At 37.0% G+C, this 23,414-nt stretch overlaps 2 protein-coding genes across 21 annotated transcripts in view; both read left to right on the plus strand.

Moving 5' to 3' along the window:
* LOC135718709 (inter-alpha-trypsin inhibitor heavy chain H3-like) overlaps nucleotides 1-6,235 on the plus strand; it is a 36,520-nt gene extending 30,285 nt beyond the window's left edge. For 5 of the 16 annotated variants that reach the window (XM_065240893.1, XM_065240900.1, XM_065240898.1 and 2 more), the window contains 11 exons: nucleotides 1,015-1,035; nucleotides 1,179-1,199; nucleotides 1,345-1,365; nucleotides 1,532-1,540; nucleotides 1,942-1,959; nucleotides 3,746-3,811; nucleotides 4,050-4,166; nucleotides 5,256-5,430; nucleotides 5,513-5,661; nucleotides 5,765-5,840; nucleotides 5,917-6,235. In XM_065240893.1, the coding sequence (XP_065096965.1) occupies nucleotides 1,015-1,035; nucleotides 1,179-1,199; nucleotides 1,345-1,365; nucleotides 1,532-1,540; nucleotides 1,942-1,959; nucleotides 3,746-3,811; nucleotides 4,050-4,166; nucleotides 5,256-5,430; nucleotides 5,513-5,661; nucleotides 5,765-5,840; nucleotides 5,917-6,031 (788 nt within the window). In that variant the 3' untranslated portion in view covers nucleotides 6,032-6,235. Of the gene's footprint in view, nucleotides 1-848; nucleotides 870-1,014; nucleotides 1,036-1,178; nucleotides 1,200-1,344; nucleotides 1,366-1,531; nucleotides 1,541-1,941; nucleotides 1,960-3,745; nucleotides 3,812-4,049; nucleotides 4,167-5,255; nucleotides 5,431-5,512; nucleotides 5,662-5,764; nucleotides 5,841-5,916 lie in introns of all 16 variants that reach the window. The other 11 variants (XM_065240887.1, XM_065240892.1, XM_065240891.1 and 8 more) reach the window with 6 other exon arrangements.
* Nucleotides 6,236-10,187: 3,952 nt separating this feature from the next.
* Nucleotides 10,188-23,414, plus strand: part of LOC135718705 (inter-alpha-trypsin inhibitor heavy chain H3-like) — a 68,884-nt gene continuing 55,657 nt past the window's right edge. For 4 of the 5 annotated variants that reach the window (XM_073811837.1, XM_073811840.1, XM_065240871.2 and 1 more), the window contains exons 1-13: nucleotides 10,188-10,340; nucleotides 11,066-11,229; nucleotides 11,737-11,841; nucleotides 11,940-12,102; nucleotides 12,219-12,329; nucleotides 12,415-12,543; nucleotides 12,653-12,769; nucleotides 13,102-13,270; nucleotides 13,352-13,462; nucleotides 15,575-15,756; nucleotides 15,846-16,025; nucleotides 16,135-16,262; nucleotides 22,491-22,672. In XM_073811837.1, coding sequence (XP_073667938.1) covers nucleotides 10,266-10,340; nucleotides 11,066-11,229; nucleotides 11,737-11,841; nucleotides 11,940-12,102; nucleotides 12,219-12,329; nucleotides 12,415-12,543; nucleotides 12,653-12,769; nucleotides 13,102-13,270; nucleotides 13,352-13,462; nucleotides 15,575-15,756; nucleotides 15,846-16,025; nucleotides 16,135-16,262; nucleotides 22,491-22,672 — 1,816 coding nt within the window. In that variant the 5' untranslated portion in view covers nucleotides 10,188-10,265. The remainder of the gene's footprint in view (nucleotides 10,341-11,065; nucleotides 11,230-11,736; nucleotides 11,842-11,939; nucleotides 12,103-12,218; nucleotides 12,330-12,414; nucleotides 12,544-12,652; nucleotides 12,770-13,101; nucleotides 13,271-13,351; nucleotides 13,463-15,574; nucleotides 15,757-15,845; nucleotides 16,026-16,134; nucleotides 16,263-22,490; nucleotides 22,673-23,414) is intronic. The other variant, XM_073811839.1, reaches the window with a different exon arrangement.

The raw sequence follows: 23,414 nt of genomic DNA on the forward strand, positions 1-23,414 counted from the left end.
GTTATAATATTGTACCCCAAAAGGATAACATTTCAATTTAATGTATACCCATAAATGTACAAAAATTAACCAAAAGAAAAGGTGCAGTTTTGTTCCCCTAAAAAGGAAGTCATCTTAATCATATTCATAAAATGGTGACAATTCATCTATTACGAATATTACATGGAATTTTGTTATTTTAAGATTATTGATTGAAATGTGCCTTAAAGGAATAGTCTACTCATTTTCAATATTAAAATATGTTATTACCTTAACTAAGAAGAGTTGATACATCCCTCTATCATCTTAGTGCGTGCACGTAAGCGCTGGAGCGCGCTGCGACACTTCCATAGCATTTAGCTTAGCCCCATTCATTCAATGGTACCAAACAGAGATAAAGTTAGAAGTGACCAAACACATCAACGTTTTTCCTATTTAAGACGAGTAGTTATACGAGCAAGTTTGGTGGTACAAAATAAAACGTAGCGCTTTTCTAAGCGGATTTAAAAGAGGAACTATATTGTATGGCGGAACAGCACTTTTGGGAGTACTTCGACTCGGCGCAGTAACACCCTCCCTCTCCCATTATGAGAGGGAGAAGGGGAGCGGATTTTTCAGGCGAGTCGAAGTACTCCCAAAAGTGCTGTTCCGCCATACAATATAGTTCCTCTTTTAAATCCGCTTAGAAAAGCGCTACGTTTTATTTTGCGCCCCAGCGCTTACATGCACGCACTAAGATGATAGAGGGATGTATCAACTCTTCTTAGTTAAGGTAAAAACATAGTTTAATATTGAAAATGAGTAGACTATTCCTTTAATATCCCCTTTTATCTGTCCTTTTATTTGTATTTCTTTCTTGATTCATAAAGCTAGTCGTCTTAGGGTTCCAGGTATGCCATTTTTGTGTGTTTTTGTACACATTTTATTCTTATATGTTGAATGAAATTTTGTTATTTTAAGATTATTCATTGAATTGTGCCTAAATACCCCCTTTTATGTGCCCTTTTATTTGTGTTTCTTTCTTGATTCATAAAGCTAGTCGTCCAAGGGTTCGAGGTATGCCATTTCTGTTTGTTTTTGTACACATTTTATTTATATGTTAAATGAAATTTTGTTATTTTAAGATTATTCATTGAATTGTGCCTAAATACCCCCGTTTATGTGCCCTTTTATTTGTATTTCTTTCTTGATTCATAAAGGTAGTCGTCCAAGTGTTCGAGGTATGCCATTTCTGTTTGTTTTTGTACACATTTTATTCTTATATGTTACATGGAATTTTGTTATTTTAAGATTATTCATTGAATTGTGCCTAAATACCCCCTTTTATGTGCCCTTTTATTTGTATTTCTTTCTTGATTCATAAAGGTAGTCGTCTAAGGGTTCCAGGTATGCCATTTTTGTTTGTTTTTGTACACATTTTATTCTTATATGTTACATGGAATTTTGTTATTTTAAGATTATTCATTGAAATGTGCCTAAATATCCCATTTAATGTGCCCTTTTATTTGTATTTCTTTCTTGATTCATAAATTTGGTCTTCCTGGTCATCCAGACTTTTACGGTATGCCAATTTTGTTTGTTTTGTACATTTTATTCTTATTTTTTTTATTTGGCAAATGAAGGATAAATGAAATTGTATCCTTACTCAGAAAAAAAAATATTATTGCTGCTTGTTCAAATGACTTTAAAATCGAAAACCTTCAAACCAAAAACAACTCCTAAAAATTTTGTCTCAAAATAATGTTTAAACTAAATTGGTAAAAATTAAGTTATCTTAATCGTTTTCTGTTGGGACTTCATTATTAATAATTTATTCATAAAATGGTAACAATTCATGTACTAAGAATTCTTAATTAATTTTGAATCAAGTTATTTTAATATTGTCGATTGAAATTCCTCATATGTGCCTAAATATGCTAAATGTGCCACTTATTTGTATTTCTTTTGTGATTCATGTTTCAGGCCGTTCAGGGTATTACGGTATGCTATATTTGTAGATTTTTTTTACACCTTTTATTCTTATTTGGCATGTGTGTTGCAAACTCTGACAGAAAAAGCTACAAAACTGTAAATTTTCTGTCGCTGCTAAGGTTCCACCTATACAGCTATACTAAACATAATACAATGTTGTACCTTTTTAGGGTACCTTAAGGATATTTTATCTTTAAAGGTACAGTTAAATGTTTTGTACCCCTAAAATTTAACTGCTACAAAATTTCTCCTTAAGGTACACAATAGGTCCTTTGGGTATAATATTGTACCACAAAACGTATAACATTTTAAAGCGACAGAAAAGGTGCAGTTTTGAACCTTTTTGTACCTTTTTTCAAATTAATGTCATCATGTTTAAACTAAAAGGAAGTCATCTTAATCTTACAGTTTTTCTCTGTTGCTTAAACACATTTCTTGAAACGATGTCTCATATTCTCAAAACAGTAAACACAATATCATAACGCCTCACACACGAGTCTCCAAACATCCTATTTTCAGGTCAAAATGAAGCTCTACACTCAAAACCATTCACTCTTACTGAAAAACCAACATTTTCCCTCAGAAATCACACACAAGCTTTCAAAAACATACACATTACAACATAGTATTACACACTGGTGCAATACATTTAAAACAATATTCAATTCAATTCAATTCAATTTTATTTATATAGCGCTTTTCACAAAAGTCAATTGTTTCAAATATATCCAAAACTGGTAAGTTGCTTGTGGTTCTCCCCCTCAAAAACCTTTTCACATGACCAAAAAAGACACAATCAATGTATGCATTAGCACATTTTATACATTCATGTGCTACACAGCACAACTATAAAACATTTTTTAAAAATTAATCTGCTTCAACATCCCGTTTTTGTTCTGGGTCAGGCCAGAGAATCTCATCCACATCACAGGCTATCTTGCCTGATCCACCCTTGGCATTCATCTACTGATATGTCGATCTGTATGGAAGGCAATTTTATGCATTTCTTTATTCCAGTAGCATAGTCCAACAGTGTATGCACACTAAAGTTACTGTACAGAGCAGTCTTACTGTAAGTACATCTATCTGTTTTCCTCCCTGAAGCCTCTGAAGATGAAGGCAACGGTGAAGCGACTCAAATTAGGCTTTACTCATTGCTCAGCCTCCCTCATAGTCATACCGACAAGGACATGGTCAGCTAGAGTGGCTCGAATTTAATCTGAGACTGCTTGTCACCTTGCCCTATGTCTCCCTCTTCCTCTTTCCCCACGTCCTCCTCCTCTTCCTCCTCCTTTACCATGTCCTCTTCCTCCTCCTTTACCATGTCCTCTTCCTCCTCTTTCACCACGTCCTCCTCCTCTTTCTCTATGGGTATAACCGCTTCTGGTTTATGCATTTTTATTCACACAATTCCTACAAAGTATGTTGTACATTATATAGTACATTCTCTGAGAAATTATACTTACATTTTTTGACTGAAAATGTCACACTGGATTTGCTCTTTACTTAGTCAAGACTCATGAATGAAAATGTACAATACTGTCTTGAACAAAAAATAATATAATGCATTATTAGTTTTGTGAAAGGAGATGATAAAATGAAACAGTTAACACCAAAATAACATTTGGTGTATTTTACTATACTGATTATTTGAATCATTTGTTGATCCAGTTATTTCAAAACACATTACATGTCTTGTCCTCCTTTAGATGATTTTGAAAGTGATGCTGACGCTGGTGTGTATGAAAATCCATGAACTTTGATTCTAAATTTCTTACTTTTTTGTTGTTCATAGCTTTTGATACTCCGAACAGGGCACCTACACATGTGACACGTACACTTGTGGCACCTACTCAATCAGGTGAGTGTAAGATCTCTCAGACATTATGCAATATAGAATTTAATATCATAATTACCCCATTTAGACCTGGGGAATGGACAATGAAACAAGTATTTTCTGCATTCTTATTGAATTATTCAGTCCTACAGTATGTATTTCTTGTAATTATTTACTGTTTAAGTATAATGACCTGTAGACTTAAAATCAACTGGAAAAAGTTTGAAGGGGTTAAGAGATTGTATTTTGTTTTCTTTTACAGCAGTTCTTGCAGTTCGTAATAATCGGTTCCTGCTGCCTGCTGATGGTCAGACGAAACCGCTTTGTTTTGATGTCCCTATTCCTCACAAACTAAAACTGCTACAGGATTCTGCTTTAGGTCAGACATTCATACATATTTACATGAAGAGTTTGGTTCCAAAACGCGATAAACGGCAAAATTACAACCAAAATGAATATTGTATCTGGTCAGTATTAAAAAGTAAATTCTTAATTTTACGCAAAGTCCGATATTCGCTGTGTTATTCTGTCCTCTTTTCTCACTTTTTTCCCAAAACGTGATCAACGCCAGTTTTCCTTCTCCAAGTATAACAGTAGTGTTCTTGATATATCAAAAATAAGTGTTTTCATTAATGCCATTAATGTTTCTTTTTTTAGTCAGTGTATACCACTAGTCAACTAAATGAATTTAACATGGTGGTGATGAATGCATATTTATATATCGATTCAATAGATTTATAGCATTTTGAAAAAAAATACTTGTAATGGATTTATTGCATTTTGCGGAAAAAATAATAAATCTTTGAAAATCAAACTATATATATATTTTTTTTATCTTATTACAACCTAAAGATGCTATGTGAAAGTTTGTAACAGAAAATAGTGGTTTTCATCTTTTCACTTTCTTGGTATAGAAAACAAATTTTTACAGAAATCAGTCAAAATGGATTTATTGTGTTTTGGAACCAAACTCTTCATATACAGTATCTCTTTCATGAATGAAATGGGTATTATTTCTATATCGGTTAAAAAAATAAGAATGTCAAATGTCATAATGTAAATCAAAACACATTAAATAAATGTCCACATTTAATCATTATTTCAAAAATGATATTTAATGAATCATAATAAAAGTTTTCTTGTCCTGTATTAACCACACCTTTTCCCAAAACTAATAACGATAATAATAATACCAATACCAGTAATAATAATAATAATAATAATAATGTTATTATTATTATTATTATTAGGTAATGAAGATCAGCTCTGTTTTATGGTTTTCTTGTCATGATGCAAAAAGCTTCTTGCATGTTGAAAACGCCACTCTTAATTTGCATTTGTAATGTTTTACAAATGCAAATCTGAAAACAAAACGCTTAAGAAAATACCAGCTACTGATGTTTAAATATTAGGGTTAAACATGAGCACAACAACTTCTCTTTACTGTGGTATTTTGTGTACGTCTTAGGGTTCTCTATGAATGGAAAGTCTAGGGGATCTAAAACTGGATTCCAACAAATCATCATTCATTACAAAACAAACCATCACCTGACAATAAATACAAGCTCTATTAATTATAATGATGGCCAGAATAATGTTCAGTATCTGTGGGGCCAGGAACCTTCCCAACATGAACAAGAGGGGTAAATACTACAGCAGTTTCACCCAAATAAGTGTTTTAATAAATATTCAGTTTTCTGTATTATAATTACTTTATCTCAACAGTATCATATTGATTCTGCGGGACAATGAAATGGATGTTACGATTGGAAGTATCCGTGTTGTTATTGTACTTCATAAGAAACGTAAGGATGTGTTTCTGTGGCCTGCTGTTTGGCAACAACCAAAAAATGTCACTTTGTCAGGTATTTTAGGTAAGAAGGTAAAATAATTACACATTAACATTCAAACACAACATGTATAAATATAACCACAATGTCTGTGATGTAATCACAATATCTGTGGATAATATTTAAGGAAAAGACAAAATTTCGTATGAGGAGATTCAAGGGTCAACTCTAAAGATAATGGACAATGATGTGAAAGCATCATGGTATGTAAAAATATTCAGGTGTTTTAATATGATGTCATTTACTTATCTAATAGAAAAATGTATCTGCTAATTATAGGGATGAAATGACAGACTACAGATTTCCTTCAGCTCCAGTCGTCAGATGTTGGCTTGTGCCGTTCCAGGCTGTGATGAACGGAGAGATTTCTGATTTTACTGTTACTCAGATGTAGAGTTCACAGCATGTGTATATGATATAATAAAGAGCATACCTTAACCATTTGCCTCTTTGCTTCTCAAAAATCTGCTTGATTTTAACCATGTGCTTATCTGTCTTCATACTGAAGTCAAACCAATGCCTCTTGCAGTTGGACACATATTTTACTGTATTCACAAAATCACAATAAAATCTACAAAGCAATAATGTGCTCCAACCATCTGTGTGTTGTTTGCTGGAGTTTTATAGATGTTCTACTGTAAATCTCTAGCAATATTATATAGGTTTACATTGGTTAAATATGAGGAGCTCAAATGCAAAAGCCACCTCTCCCAATAATGAGATAATGATATTAATGTTCTCGACACGTATTATACGTTCTTAAAATACTACTTTATTCCAGCCGCAGGTCATTCAGAAATAACGTTTGTTGGCAGAATCCATTAAGAGTCTGAATAATAAACGGTTGTGCATCTGAACTCTTCATATACTACAGTACTTGTACTTTTTGTAGTAGGCCATAATATGCATGACTTGGATATAAAACACATATAAGACATCATTTATGCATTAACAATATCACCCCTTCTCACAGCCAGGTTAAGGATTATTATAAATCAAATCATAGTGATTCATGAATTAAAGTTTAGCATTTGACGTTGTGTTTGAGTCTGCAGATACACAGACAAATTATATATGTGACATTATTTCAGTGCTCTGTCCTTTGCCCCTATGTTTTATACTGATTTCATCATGCACTGTAAACTTGAGTTCCCTTTCAGTCGGTCACTACGACGTCACGTCGTGACCGACGAATTGGGAACCGCTTCGCGGCGACCTATCTGCTTCGAGAAACTATTAAAATGCCAATGAACTTGGCATGCAGATATTTGCATCTGCTGGCGCAACCCCATGGCTCGGGTATTTACAGAGAGGCGGGTGCAGGAATCAAATCAGCTCTTTCACTTCGAAAGCCAGCACTTGTCTGCTATCGAGAATCTTTCCTGCTCTTAGAGAACTCCTGTGTCAACGTTGGTTGGGCTATAGCACCTCAGGGGAGACCGCGACTGATTCCACCTCTTAATTTTTTCTATTTTCTATTTGTGTGCGTGGCATCTTCCCTGTGTGCTTTATCAACTCACACTAACATCTAAAGAGTGATTTCCTCTAAAAGAGCTGCACGAGTTTGAACTTACGGTACCGATGTAGATGGGGAGTGCGTGTTCTACGTCACTCTCTGAATCTGCCAGTACTCCTGAGGACCTGATATCTGCCGTAGCATCTGAGTGGGGCCTGTCTACCTCGGATGTCGACTCGGATCCTCTCCCTGGCAGCCATGCTCGCTCTGGGTGTCGAGGCGGTCGGGATCGAATGGACACCACTTCCACCTTCCGAGCCGTCTTGTTTGGATGACTGGTACTTTGGGTCTGCCAGAACAACGCACTCTCAACTGCCAGTTCCCTTCTTCCCTGAGCTGCACGATGAGCTGACGAGGTCGTGGAAAACAGTTTTCATCTCGGAGTTGACCATTTCAGCCCTCACCTGCCTCAACGGCGGGGCAGCTAAAGGTTACATCGGTATCCCGACTGTGGAGCGGCCGGTTGCGATGCAGTTGTGTCCGGCCGGTGTGGCTGCCACCTGGAGGGACCGACCAACCCTTCTCTCACGGGCATGTAGACACTCTTCAACTCTAACGGAGTGTGCTTACAGAGCCTGTGGGGAGGCCGCCTCTGCCCTGCACGCTATGCCCTTGCTTCATGTTCATCAGGCCAAGGCACTGAGAGACCTGAACGGGGGAGGTCACGATTCGGCGACCTTTGGAAAGCTCCCTTTCCTCCTCCCACTTCTTCAAGAAGACGAGGAACAGGTCGTCGCCGCCCCAAACACGGTAATATATCAGTTGACGCTATTTAACAGTATTCAAATCACATAATAAAAATATCCAATAACAGTAATAACGGAGGCACTGTAATAATAAAGACACTTTGAAAAATGTGTTTACTGTGGGGAGATTCAGCATATTTATCATAGACAGTAAAAGAAATGGACACAGCAACCCCATGGGATTCAACGGAGACAAGTGAAGTCAATTAGATGCCCACACTTCCTGGGGGTCGGCGTACTGTGCAGACTCAAACTGAGCTTGATGACGTAGATATCACGTGAGCAACCTGTCTGACAATTGTAAGTCTTCTAATAGCTGTCCCAAGAGTAATCTGAATCACCCATAAACAGAAAAAGGAACGTTCTTGAACAATTTTTCCTGTTGCTTTTATGGACTCTCTATGGGCTTCTCCCTTGACTTTATGCCTCCATGTCCACCCGATTGCCTCATAGACAGTAAAAGATTGCCTCCGAGCTTCTCCTCCTGTCCATACGGTAATTTCTCTACTGTGCGACAGAGAGTCGCAGGTTATGACGCAATCGTTAGCCTGTTTTTACAAAAACTGCTTCTACTAGGCCATAACGTAAGATACAAGGTAATGGAGCATTTTATACATGTTCATGTTTCTTTAGAAATAAGTAATGGACAAATGGTCTTTAAAGGGATAGTTCGGCCAAAAACGATATTAAACCCATGATTTACTCACCCCCAAGCTGTCAGAGTTGCATATGTCCATCGTTTTTCAGACAAACACATTTTCGGATATTTTAGAAAATATTTTAGATCTTTTAGTTGATTAAATGTAATGTTACGGGGTCCACCCATAGTCCACGACCTTCAAGTCCAAAAAAAGTGCGTCCATCCTTCACAAATTAAATCCAAACGGCTCCAGGATGATAAAAAAAAGGTCTTCTGAGGGTAATCCGTGCGGTGTTGTTGTAGAAATATCCATATTTAAAACTTTATTAACGTAAATAAATACCTTCCGGTAGCGCCGCCATCTTAGACTCCTCTGTATTCAGGAGAAAGTATTAGCGTAGTGTACGCACTTTTCTTAGTGACGTATGACAAATTCGGAGGGCGGGGGCACAGAGCAGCAGCAGAGTAGCCTCCGTAGGCTGCGTAAGCTCTCATCCTGAATGCGGACGCGACTAAGATGGCGGCGCTACCGGAAGGTAGTTAATTACGTTAATAAAACTTTAAATATGGATATTTCTACAACAACACCGCGCGGATTACCCTCAGAAGACCTTTGTTTATCATCCTGGAGCCGTTTGGATTTAATTTGTGAAGGATGGACGCACTTTTTTGGACTTGAAGGTGTGGACTATGGGTGGACCCCGTAACATTACATTTAATCAACTGAAAGATCTAAAATATTTTCTAAAATATCCGAAAATGTGTTTGTCTGAAAAACGATGGACATATGCAACTCGGACAGCTTGGGGGTGAGTAAATCATGGGTTTAATATAGTTTTTGGCCGAACTATCCCTTTAAACGCCTCAGATGTAAAGTTATTCACTGTCAAAGTGACGCCAAAATGAATGGGAGTCAATGGAATGCTAACAGCAAGTGGGGGTCCACTAATCAATGGGGGAGCCCAGGGAAGCTTCTCTAAATATGAAACCCTGCCCCCCTGATATTTATTTGCCTTCAACTCGCATATCTCATTCATTTCAGTGGAGTGGGGGACCGGAGAGTTAAAAGCTGAATGCCGCCACCTAGAGTACTGGATGAATTCATTTTACAAATCTGAAAAGCATTTCCTGGCTCCGCCCAGGCAGGATTCGCTTCCCAGTTGCTAGTTCACCATTGTGGGTTAAGGCAGTGGTTCTTAACGTTATTTATCCTTATGGAGGCCCACTGTCCTGCACATTTTGTATGTCTCCCTTATTTAACACACCTGATTTAAATCATCAGCTCATTAGAAGAGATCTCCATGAACTGAACTGAGTCTGTCAGACAAAAGAGACATACAAAATGTGCAGGGCAGTGGGCCTCCAGGAATAACGTTAAGAACCACTGGGTTAAGGAACTACTACTACTACTTACTAAGTAAACTACTAAAACTACAAGTGTAATTAAAATATACTCCAACATTACTTAAGTAAATGCTTTTTATATATTAAATGTATATTAATAAAATTAATTTGAAAAATATTTTCGTAAGGGTAGAGATGATAACCTCTGAATGAAGCAACATTACAAATACTAGATGAAGGGGGGGGGGGTTCTGCATCCTCTTGATAATAACCAATCAAAGGAGAATCAGCGTACCATGGGGTCTTGACATTCGCCTGCCCCCTCTGTCCTGTAGCTACACATTATTTTTTGAGACATTGTGAGTTTTCCTTCAGTGTCACAATGACTCGTCCAGCACTCAGATTGATTCTGTTGGGCTTCTTTCTCATCTCTGCCTCTTCAACTTCTGTTAAAAAGGTGAGAGTCACTGCATATGAATTATAACGTATGTCAAAAAATAATAAAATAGTAGTCTAAGATAAACAGAAATTTGAATTAAATAGATGTTTTTTATCATAACATTATTTTAAAATCTATAAGAATTGTTAAATATCTATTCATTGTGTGTTTTTTAACTCTTTTTTTTTCATTAAAAAGACGAGCATTACTTTAATCTGTTTGGTTGCTCTGACTGTATATTTATTTAGCACAGTGGTTCTCAAACTGGGGGCTGTGGCCCATGGGGGGCCCGGGTTTAATTATATTTTCTAAAATAAATAAATTTAATAAATTCTATGTAATTAAATCTCAGAAAAATAAGGCTACTAACCAACAGCACTAAATTGAATAATTTAATATGTTTGTTTAATTCAGATTTTAAGTTTTGGAATGTTTAAAGTCATACATTTTCTTTGCGGGGCACGAAGGGAAGCAGACGCTTATAAAAAGTGACTTACAAATAATGAGCATATTTATCATATAGTGGTCCCAAGTTTCTATAGTAAACAAGAGAAATTCATTGTTTACCAAAAAGTAAAACTGAACTTTGTGAACACACTGAGATTTAACCATTAACCTGTATTTGTCCTTTGACCAGATATTTACTTTAAAGTAAATATTTGTGCATGCAAAATGAAGGCGTAAATATATATCACCCATTTCTACACGACTACACTTTCATACTTTTTGATTTCTCAACACAGACACAAGATGTGAATATTTACAGTTTCTACATTAACTCTACTGTGACCAGTCGCTACGCCACCACAATCATCACAAGCCGTGTGGCAAACAGACTTAATGAATCTCAGGAGATCTTCTTTGAAGTGAAGATACCCAAGAATGCCTTCATCAGTAAATTCAGAATGTGGGTAAATATATTACACAATATACAGATAAGAGAGAAAGTGCTTGCTAGCATGTGGGTCGAAGTTTAATGTAGGCTGAGGATTTAACCAAATAAGAACAAAATTCAAATTTAAGCTGCAAGCAGCGATGGAAAGACCCTCGCACGTACGAGTCATTTCTAAAGGCCCACTTCTGACGCCTATACAACATGTAAATGTTCGTCACTTCTCACGTGTGTGTAAAGTTTAATGATTTTTCGAGCATGTATAGGCCCTCAAAAATGTGATTCATTTCGGAGAAGGAGAAGAAGAAGAAGAAACTGAGCAAAAATAATAGGGCTTTGCTCACAACTAATAGGGCTTCTGCTCCTCGGTGCTCGGGCCCTAATAATGTTGTCATGAAATATAAAGTCTTCTGCTAAAATGAGTGTGAACAAATCACTTGTCTCCTAATGTATAACAGTTATTATACATAGTTATAATTATAAAAAAAATAGTTGAGCAAATAATGGCAAATTTCCCTTCAGGACCATAGATGGAAAGAGCTATGATGGAGTTGTGAAGGAGAAAGCAGACGCTCAGCAGCAGTACAGTCAAGCAGTTTCACAAGGACAAAGTGCTGGACTCATCAAGTATTGATCATTTGAAACAAACACATATCATTCAGACATCTATAAAGTATGTATTTATAGGAAGAGCAGTAATATGATGGGTGTAATTTTTCTCTCAGGTCTGTTGGAAGGACTTTAGAAGAATTTAAAACATCAGTGAATGTGGCCGCTCTCAGTAAAGTCACCTTTGAGTTGACTTATGAGGAACTGCTAACGCGTCGCCTTGGCAAATATGAGCTGCTCATCAATGCCCAACCAATGCAGACGGTGGCAGATTTTAAGGTATGACAAAAAAAGATTCTGCTATTATTACATTATATGTAGTGCATTAAATACAGGGTTTACAGCTGTCTCTTTTACATATGCATTTAAGCATATTTATTTTGTCTTTATATTAGATTGACGTACACATCCATGAGAAACCAGGAATTTCCTTCTTGGAGGTAATAGGAGGTTTCAGCATTAATGATCTGGCCAATGCCATCAAAACCACCAGAGCTGACAGTGATGTAAGCAATAAAAATACAGTTTAGTTATTTTTATATATTGTGTACACTTCACAAGGTGAACAAGTGATCAATCCGAACATTTTAGGCATGGGTGACCTTTTACCCCACTCGAGAGCAGCAGACCAAATGCAAAGACTGTGATAAAAATGGGCTGAAAGGAGACCTGCTCATTTCATATGATGTTGAGAGACAAAATCCTAATGGTGAAATGAAAGTGAGTTTCAGTGGGTGGGAAAATAAATTTGTGTGTAAATAACATACTAACTTATTTTGCCTGAAGAATATTGCAAGAGTAATCCTGAATCCCATTTAATTTCTCTCAGGTATCAAATGGGTATTTCGTCCACAACTTTGCACCCTCAGATCTTCCACGTATTCCCAAAAATGTGGTGTTTATCATTGACCGAAGTGGCTCCATGCACGGCAAAAAAATTGAGCAGGTAAATAAAATGTGAATTACTGACCACCTATGAAAGCTTTAGATTAGTTGCTAGAGAGCATGATGATTATAACAAGTTAAATATCTTTGCAAAATTTTCACAAATCCTTTTTTTTGTACTGTTTTAATAATCCATGCATAGCAAAAGAGTTTCAGTTTTAATATTTATCATGCAAAAATATTGGAATAAATATTTAATATACAGTACATAATATAAATGTATTAAAACAAAATTACTAATGGTTTCATAGTCAGACTCCTAAAATGGACTGGAACTTCTGCATTAAAGAGATAAGGATTTCAGTAATTTTCCAATTCTGTGAATTTTCTTAGACACGTTTGGCACTGCTAAAGATTTTGAGTGATCTTTCTGAAGACGATCACTTTGGATTGATCACATTTGACCATCAAGTTGATTTGTGGAAGCGTGAACTCCTTAAAGCTACCAAGGCAAACCTGGATGACGCGAAATCATTTGTGAGGAAGATTACAGCTAGAGGAGGTCAGTTCTCAATGTGAGATGGCAAAATTGGAAAAGTGTAATGTAATGAACAATAACACAAATATTTTTATCTTCTTGTAGCCACGAACATAAATGCTGCGGTGTTAGAAGGAGTAAATATGTTCAAACAGCAGCCAGAAGCAGGATCTGCTTCAATCCTTATTCTACTGACCGATGGAGATCCAACATCAGGCAAAAAATACACCGATAAACATGATCACTGCAAACATTCAGCCACTGAACACAAGCTAAAGAGTTAACTCATTCCCCGCCAGCCTTTTTTGTGATTTTCACAAAAAGTTTCTTCTATAAATATATAAAAATACAAATATATCAAATGAAAGATCCTCTGCTTTCAAACAAACAAACCGGGGAAAAAAAACTTTTCATCCTATTCTCTTTTTATAACTTCTTAAATATGGGTTGGTTTCTTCTACAAACTTTTAAGCAGAAATTTGAAATAATTGCATTTTTGCAAAGGATTTTTGTTAGAGATCATATTCAGAACGATTATCAAAACATACACAGAGTTTAAAATTAATTAAATTCGTCTGAACAAATGTAAATAACATCTAAGAGTTTATTAGCAGCGTGTACTGCTTATGTACCCCAATAACAGTAGCCTATACATCCATATACATAATCACACAATACATAATAACCAGACAAACCATATTTTTATAAAAAAATAATTTATTACAAAACCAGATAAACTGAAAGAAAACTAGTATTTACTGTGTTTAGCTGTGTTTACAGACATGTTCAATGATAGTAGTCCCATTTTGTCATTTAGGAAAACTCTTTTTTTTGAAAACTGTACTCATTGGTGTTATCTGTCAGAGCTGTGATCATGTCTTCTGATCCAAACCTTCGGAGGTACTCCAGTGGTATATGGAAGGAGATGGCATCATTAGTGATGTCAATAACAGAAATATCAGTATTGAGACTGATAAAATCTTTTTTCAGACAGTAATACCTGTCATGGGGCAAGGTCTGTTTTCTTGAATGGCTTGGTTTTGTTGGCGTGAAGTCCACATAATCACCATATGGCCAGACATAGTGTTTAATTTCAGTTCAGAGGCATCATCACATACCTCCTCATCAGTTATATCGGAGTCCCATCTCAAAGTCACTTTTTCCAAATTTGGATGATATAAATGACATCATACACATTGTAGATAAGACAGTCCTGTCTGGTAGCATTCTGAAACAAAAACACACTGATTATTTCCATGCTTATTAATCTTGAGGCAAACCAATTCCAATCAGACTTATACATTTTAAATAATTCACCCATTCTGCAGAATTCACACAATACTGTCTGGCAAGCTTATTGTCCTCTATTTATAATGCTAATAGCGCCTATACCCTCCACCCTAAATTCCAGAACTATATCACCTGACCCTCGTGCAGCAAACAGATATTTGAGCAAACAAAGCCCAGACAACAAAACAGGACCAACTAAGAATATTTTATAAAAAAAAATAAGATACAGATAGTTTCAAATATTGGTAAGACTTTCAAATTCTCAAATAATTAATTTCCTAAAAACTTATTTAATAATCTTTAAAATCAAAGACATTTAAAATCAATAATATATTTTGTTGCTATCAAAACAATGATTAAAAAAGTAGATTTTTAACAGTTTAAAAGTACAGCTAATTCATGTAATGTGTAAGGTACACAGGTAAATTTTGCTACCCTTCAGACCCAACGTTGTAAAACTACAACATTGACATAACAAGCTCAAAATCTAATATAATCAAAACATTCAGCTGTATCTTAACATCTGCATGATCTAGACACATAACTAATCACAGACAAAAATATTTTAGGTATTTTACTTACATGATTGTTGATTTATTTAGTCCAGTAAAAAAGGTCATGTTCTTCAAGGCAGGTTTGCGGGTTTTGTAAGTTAACGGCTAGGAAAACAAACCTATTTACAAAGTCTACCATTCAGAATCACTGCGGGGTTAAACAATAGGACTTTTTAGTTGTGTACATGTGGTTTTAAAGAGAGAAAAAAACATGTACAGGTATTTTTTTAGACTTTTAACTGATGTTGTAATATTACAACCGTGGGCTTTACAGGGTTAACACTAGTTCAGACAGTTATGAGTATCCACAGTGATCCGTGTTATCCATAATCTCCTGAGTAAATCAAAGGGTGAGAATTTAATGCAACACATTTTTCCAGTTAGATGGATGAATTTAGTGTAAAGAGGCACAAATAATAATATAAAACTGTTTATTGTATTATTAAAACATATATATTATAACAGGAATTTTCCTCTCTTACAGGTGAAACCAACACAGAAAGGATTATGTCTAATGTGAGAAAGGCCATTGGGTCAAAGTTTCCCCTCTATTGTCTTGGTTTCGGATATGATGTGAATTTTGATTTCCTAACAAAAATGTCACTGGAAAATAATGGAGTTGCTCGCAGAATATATGAGGATTCTGATGCCGATCTACAGCTGCAGGTGCAAAACAGTGAATCATTTTTAAACTCACCAACATGCTTAATTATGCCGTGTGTTGAAGCATGTTTAACTATTTATTTGTTTGGTAGGGCTTTTACGATGAAGTTGCCGTCCCACTTCTAACTGATATTCAACTTAACTACATAGGAGTCTCAAATCTTACGCAGAACAATTTTGCCCTGTACTTCAACGGCTCTGAAATTGTGGTATCCGGACAAATTACAGACAACAATGTGGAGAGCATCAGCACTGAAGTCATCGCAATATCAGTAAGATCCCTGCCCATGTTTTATATCGATATTTCTGGATTAAAGCAGTTCATAAAGTTTCCCCTATATAACAGTATTCATGATGACAATGTTAACTATTGCTGTGCAGAAAGGCAGTAAGGTGACGTACCAAAACACTGTAACAACAAAAGATGTAATTGATGTCCCATCTGAACATGAGGATTTTGTGGAAAGACTGTGGGCCTACCTTACAGTGAAACAACTTCTGGACAAACAGTGAGTTTATAATTTACAGATGTCTTTATTTTTTTAAGCTGGACACTATGACACTATTCTGTCTTATAATGCAACCCAATCTAATACAGTAGCTTGACACAACAAATAAAGTGTGGTACAAACTAACGCTTTTTGGCTGTAGCTCTATCATTCAAAAAATGTTTAATAATTTTTTTACACAATCAACACACACATTTCTGTTACAAATAAACACTTAAAGTTTGTTTGTGGGACCTACCGTTATCATACAATTACACCGAAAGTGACAGGAGTGCAAACATGACAACTTACCCCATAGTTGGGGTTCATTGTAACAAACAGAGGGTTTGTTGTAACACCTGCTAGAATATTTAGTTTAAACACAAATAATTCAATAAAATTCTGTCAATATACTAAATGTGGATATTGTTTATATATCTGACACATTCATCCACAATCCTTCATCTAACCATCCTTTAATTTTCCATCAATGCATATAAATAGATTTTTTGAAAGGGTTTCATAATTAAGACAAAAAAAATTATAATTGTGAGTTATTTCCCCTGATATTATATAAACTTTATTACAGGCTCTAGGCCCAACATCATGACATACAACATAACAGAGGGAATAAATACATACACACATAAAAACATACTTTGATTCATGAGAGTCTTAACAGGCACCCATACCAATGTTTCCACAAATATGATTGATATCTAACTGAGCTGTACCTGGGGCTTGTGAGCATCACTATGATACAATTTTGAGACTCATCAAGTCTGAACATAAACTAAAAAATATGGGGTTCCTCAAGAGAGCCTGTAAAGTGCTTAGCCCTGAGTCACAGAAGAGCTTACTTGCACTGCTACTCCTGGGCTTGTTCAGAAGTATCCTCAGGCAGTCATTATATGCTACCTGAAGTTTGCGCATGGTCTCCTTTTTGTATCTGACCCACAATGGGGCTGCATAGATAGGGGTGCAATATGCACGAAACAAGCTCACTTTCACATCATCAGAACAGTGATGGAATTTCCGGACTAACATATTTGCTTGAACATACAACATTCGTCTGTGCCTGTACATATCTGCATCATCTTCCATCCTGTCAGTGATGATGTGCCCAAGATATTTCGTACAGTTAGATACACAGAGGGATTGCCCTGACAGGTAAAACATTGGAAAATGTATCTTCTGATCCTCCTTGGCCCTACATATCAATACAACACTCTTTTTTGCATTGTACTGTACATCAAACTCAACCCCATACTCAGAGCATATATTTAACAGCTGCTGGAACCCAACAGTGCTAGGGGACATAATAGCCAAATCATCTGCATACATCAGATGGTTTAACAGAGTGTTCCCTATCAGACAACCTGTCTTACACTTCCCTAACTGATTCGACAGGCTGTCCATGTATAGGTTAAACAAGGCTGGAGACAGAAGCCCCCCCTGCCTTACTCCATTGCCTACACTAAAGGATGAGGATAGGCTGTTTCCCCATTTAACTTGCATATGTTGTTTGGCATACCAGTAAACCAGGATACGTATGATGCATCCAGGCACACCCCTAAGCTTGAGTTTAGTAAAAAGCTTATGGTGATTTACCCTGTCAAATGCCTTGGAGGCATCAATAAACCCTAGAAATATTGTAGATCCCTGCCTTCTGTAGGATTCAACAGCTTCTTTCAAGGCATAGATACATAGATCTGTACTGTGCTTGGCCTTAAAACCAAATTGATTTTCTGTCGTGTAAATGAACTCACTCAGTCTATCTAGTAGCATCTTTTCTAACACCTTTGAAAGAATGCTGGCTAAGGCAATGGGTCTATAGTTGTCCAAACTCCCTATTTTACCTGCCTTATCCTTAATAACCGGCACTAATGTGACTGTCAACATGTTGTCTGGCAATATACCATGTGTCATCAGCCCTGTAAAGCAGATGGACAGTAGAGCTGCTACCCTGGGGCTGGCTAACTTAAGGTGCTCCGCAGTGATGTTATCTTTGCCACTAGCTTTGTTATCAGCTAGTTGCTCTATAACATGATAAACCTCACTGGGAGTAAAATTAATTACTTCCTCATTTAACTTGCCCACACAATAAGGCTCACTTTTAATACAATTAAACAGAGCTGCGTAGTGCTGCCTCCACTGCTCTGCTATATTGTCTCCACCAGATACCCCTTCAATGTGGCATGGCAGTACTGCTTTGGCCCTATTTGTAACTTTTACCTCTTTCCAGAAGTCAGTGACATTGTTACCAAGCAAGTTTTCAGCCATAGAATGAGCTCTTAAGGCTTGCTCATGCTTCCCAACAAAGCGCACTGCATATTTATATCTAGCATTTGTAAGTTTCTTATGCTCTAATTCTGGCCCCTGTCTGGGTCGACCGGCTATAACCCAGGCTCTATGAGCTGTCTTAGCGGCTTCCTGATGGGCAGCTACATACTTTGTCCAACCAGGCTTGGTTTTCTTAGCCTTTCTGGGGTGAGTGTGTAGAGGTCTACTGGCCTCATATAAAGCACTCACTATACTATTGTACATTTCACATAGATCATTACAGTGAGTATCATCATTACAGTTAATATTTGTACATAAAATAGCATTCATGGGTAGCTGTACTTCCCTTAAGAGAACATCTGTTCTCTCACAATAAAACATGACATCCTCTTTAGATTGTTTAGCCCAATTCACTTTGACCCCATTGGCGCCATCTACTGTCGATCTGCTGCAACCAGATAGGTTATCAACATTTATTGTCATAGAGACAGGTAAGTGATCAGTAGTAGTCAACCCATACATAATTTCCACTGTCTCCAGACTATCATGGGCATCAGCTGTACAGATTACATGATCCAGCCAAGATGTTGTGTGCCATGCTTCACTGATGTAAGTATAACTATCTACAGGCAGAAATTTCTTGCTGGAAAGAACCAGTTTACTGTCATGACAGAACTGCATCAAATGCTGACCAAAGAGAGATTTGTCATCAGAGATGTCTGCATTTAAATCACCCATCACAAATATATTTGCATATGTACATTCCTTAATATAAGAGTTTAAAAATGCCAATCTGTTCATATATTCATCTTCATTTTTATAGCAGTCATATGGGGTATAAACATTTAAAATAATAAAAACATTCATATCATGCATAACTTTAATTGCAATACACCAGTCCACCTCTAATCTGATAATACTGATAATTGGGTCATATTTCTTGCGCCAAAGAATGGCCACACCTCCAGGTATTCTACCACGTACCATTCTAGTGCTTAAATCCGTTGTGGACTCTCCTGCTCCATGGAAATCAATGTGTATAGAATTGAGTTTATCAAGGTCCTGTTTAGCTAAAAATGTCTCTTGCAAGCAGAGAATATCTGTGGTCTCCAGTAGCTGGTCAACAATAACACGACGTGCTCTGTCCCCAGCAGTCTGTCCTAGGCGCAAGCCTCGTGAGTTGTATGACACCACTCTGATCACCATCACTGTGGCTAGCACTAGGCATCATGTACCCCAGCCCCCATTAAAGGCACATTCATCACTGCCATTGGCCCACCTGTAGACTTGGGTTTGCGTGATTCATAAAATCGCCGCACAAAAGTGCCTTCAGGCCACAGCTCTGGATTATACATTTCACCCACTTCTTTGCACTCTGCAGTTATTTTAAATGAACTGAACCGGCTTTGTACAGTTTCTATCTTTTGACAAGTTACTTCACGCCCAAGTTTATCTTTCATGTAACTAGACAAAGTCTCAGAGTCTAAATCAGGTGAGAATTTTGTTACAAATACACTCACCAGCTTAGATTTAATGACTTGGATGTTTCCAGCAGAACCAGTCCCAACAATGCCACCAATTTTCTTCCCTTTGGGAGGATGCAGACGTGGTTTGGCCTTAACTGAAGCATTTTCGGGGACCTTTTTCCAATGGCTGTTGGTCCTCTGAACCAAGTTCCAGGGTGGGGTAGCTGCCACGTCACTCCACGTGACATGAGGGTCTCCCTTTGCAGTGCTGTTTGGCCCATCCAGGCCCAAGGAGGAACTCTCCACCTTCTGCATCGAGTCTTTCTTACTGGTCTGGCCCTCCATGCCAACTTGGGTATTCTCACAGACCTGTGGAGTAGACGATCTCTTACTTGTTACAGGCTTGTTGGTTTGGAAAGTAGGCCCTCTCTCCAGATTTGGTCTAGGCTGCTCAATAGCACCCATGCGTTGATTTATGTCTGCGGTGATAATCCGCAGATCGTTACAGGTGTTTGTCTGCAAAGCCACAGCCTGTTTCATGATGGTAATATCTGCACCTAGTTGTTCAATCTTCCCAAGCAAACAGGAAACATCAAGGCTGTTAAAAGTCACAGGTGGTAGTTCATCAAGATGGTGAGAAACAAACCGAGGAACATTTTCACCAGCTTCATTAAGAAGCTTAAGGCAATTCCTTACATTCTTTGAGTCTTTTTGCGGCCCAGTATGGGCCACAAGCTTACGAGTAGTACCTTGGCACAGTTCAAAAAGCAGTTTGGTGGAGTTTGTAATCCATTCTGATCCAAAATGATCCACAGCCATCAAAACAATCTCGTCCTGTTTCACAGTTTTGATTTTAATAGAAAGAAAGTTTAAAAACTCATCTTCCACAATCACTTTTCCTGTATCTGTGCGGTAGATTTCAGGTTTTGTTCGAACTCTACTTCTGCCTACAGCACCTGCACATGCAGCGGCGGCCATCATGGAAAATTGTATTAACAGTTATCATTTTGATTTATAGTATTTACGGTGTTTTCATTTTTCATAATCATTGTATACCTGAGGCTTAATTGTACCACTGTGTTACAACTAAACCCGCTGTGTAAAAAACTTTTCAATTTCAGCTATCAGTTACTACTGTAGGAGTTGCTGACATGTTTCAAATTATGTTATGTTTTAGGTAACAAGATAACAATTAAAATAATTGAAGGTTGGATTTGGTGACTTACACACCCAACTTAGAAATCAAAAGAAAAAAACATTATAACTCCAAAACACTCCCTGTTCAATATCTTAACCAAAACATCAAAACTTTTCACAAATTCACAGGAGATCATCTACTGACAGTAAGAGAAAAAAAACAAAAGCACAGATTGCTTAGTCTTGTATATGTAAAGTAGCTGCGTTACAATTAACCCTGTGTTAGTTTGTGCACCGCTCAACCCTACACAATGTTCAAATGAAGAAACTCTGCTAACATATCAACCACGGGACTAACCTAATCACAGAATTCATTTTGACCAAGAAACCATAGCGCATACAAACAATAATATATTTGCCTTTAAAGAATCCTGGAAACCCTTCATATTCTTTCCACAAATTCACCTGTTAAAGGAAAAGTCTACTCATTATCAATATTAAAATATGTTATTACCTTAACTAAGAAGAGTTGATACATCCCTCTATCATCTGTGTGCGTGCACGTAAGCGCTGGAGTGCGCTGCGACACTTCGATAGCATTTAGCTTAGCCCCATTCATTCAATGGTACCACTCAGAGATAAAGTTAGAAGTGACCAAACACATCAACGTTTTTCCTATTTAAGACGAGTAGTTATACGAGCAAGTTTGGTGGTGCAAAATAAAACATAGCGCTTTTCTAAGCGGATTTAAAAGAGGAACTATATTGTATGGCGGAACAGCACTTTTGGGAGTACTTCAACTCGCCTGAAAAATCCGCTCCCCTTCTCCCTCTCATAATGGGAGAGGGAGAGTGTTACTGCGCCGAGTCGAAGTACTACCAAAAGTGCTGTTCCGCTATACAATATAGTTCCTCTTTGAAATCCGCTTAGAAAAGCGCTACGTTTTATTTTGTACCACCAAACTTGCTCGTATAACTACTCGTCTTAAATAGGAAAAACGTTGATGTGTTTGGTCACTTATAACTTTATCTCTGAGTGGTACCATTGAATGAATGGGGCTAAGCTAAATGCTATCGAAGTGTCGCAGCACGCTCCAGCGCTTACATGCACGTACACATATGATAGAGGGATGTATCAACTCTTCTTAGTTAAGGTAATAACATATTTTAATATTGTAAATGAGTAGACTATTCCTTTAATATGAACCAAGTACATTACCATGACCCCCCACCCTTCACACCCTGCAAAAAAAAAGAAAAGAAACTCTGCTAACATTAACTTTCATGGTTCTTTGTCAGGCAAAGGGTAACTGTTGTAAGCCTAGACTGTCTGTCTGATTTCTCTCTTTGTTTTTGTCTCTCAGTGTTCTTCTTGAAGGTCCAGAAAAAGAGGCTGTAAAGAACGAAGCTATCAAAATTTCACTCAAATATCAGTTTGTTACATCTCTCACATCTATGGTTGTTACGAAGCCACAGGAAGGTGACGTGGAGGTTGCAGACAAACCCAAAGAGGGAAAGGAATCACACAGACCTCCAGTTCCTAGATGTAAGAAGTTCAAATGTGTATATCTCAAATTTATATTCTTTCCAAAAAAGTAGCAACATAATTTTGCACAACAAAATACAAAGTAACAGTAGCAACATAGCCAGGCTTAAAATCAGCTGCTTTGTGGTGACATATATAGGTCTTATAGCTCCCTTAAATCAGTGTTTCCCAACCAGGGGGTTGGGGGCCTCAGCAAATTTCGAAGGGGGCCTCAAGATGACTTAGAGGGGACATATAATGAAAATGTGCCTTTTTCCATGTTTAAGTGCTATAATTGGGTCCCCAGTGCTTCTATCAACCTAGATAATGTGAAAAAGATCAACCCAGTAACTTAGTTTTGGTAAAAAATTATCTGCAAGCATGCAAATAGGTCATTGAAATCTCCCCTTGTGATGTCAAAAGGGGATAATACAGCCTTTTAATCTGGACTATCCAACCACAGCAATGCCATTTAGTGCAGAGATCAACTTATTTGCAACTTAAAGGTAACATAACCTTCAACCCATACGATTGCTTTGGTCGTTTGTCCATTAAACCAAATACGACCAATAAATGCATGTACTAAATTAGCACCTCTACCGGCAGCAGGTGAAAATTAATATTTTAGGGTATAAAATTATATTTTGGGGTATCATTTTGCTATGATGACATGTACTGGGATAAGATTTTCAATTTAAACCGCCAGGATTAATTATATTTTATTGCACATTACACTATTCAGGAATTTAGAGCAAATAACGTC

The sequence above is a fragment of the Paramisgurnus dabryanus genome, chromosome 14, assembly GCF_030506205.2.
Source record: "Paramisgurnus dabryanus chromosome 14, PD_genome_1.1, whole genome shotgun sequence".
NCBI lineage: Eukaryota > Metazoa > Chordata > Actinopteri > Cypriniformes > Cobitidae > Paramisgurnus > Paramisgurnus dabryanus.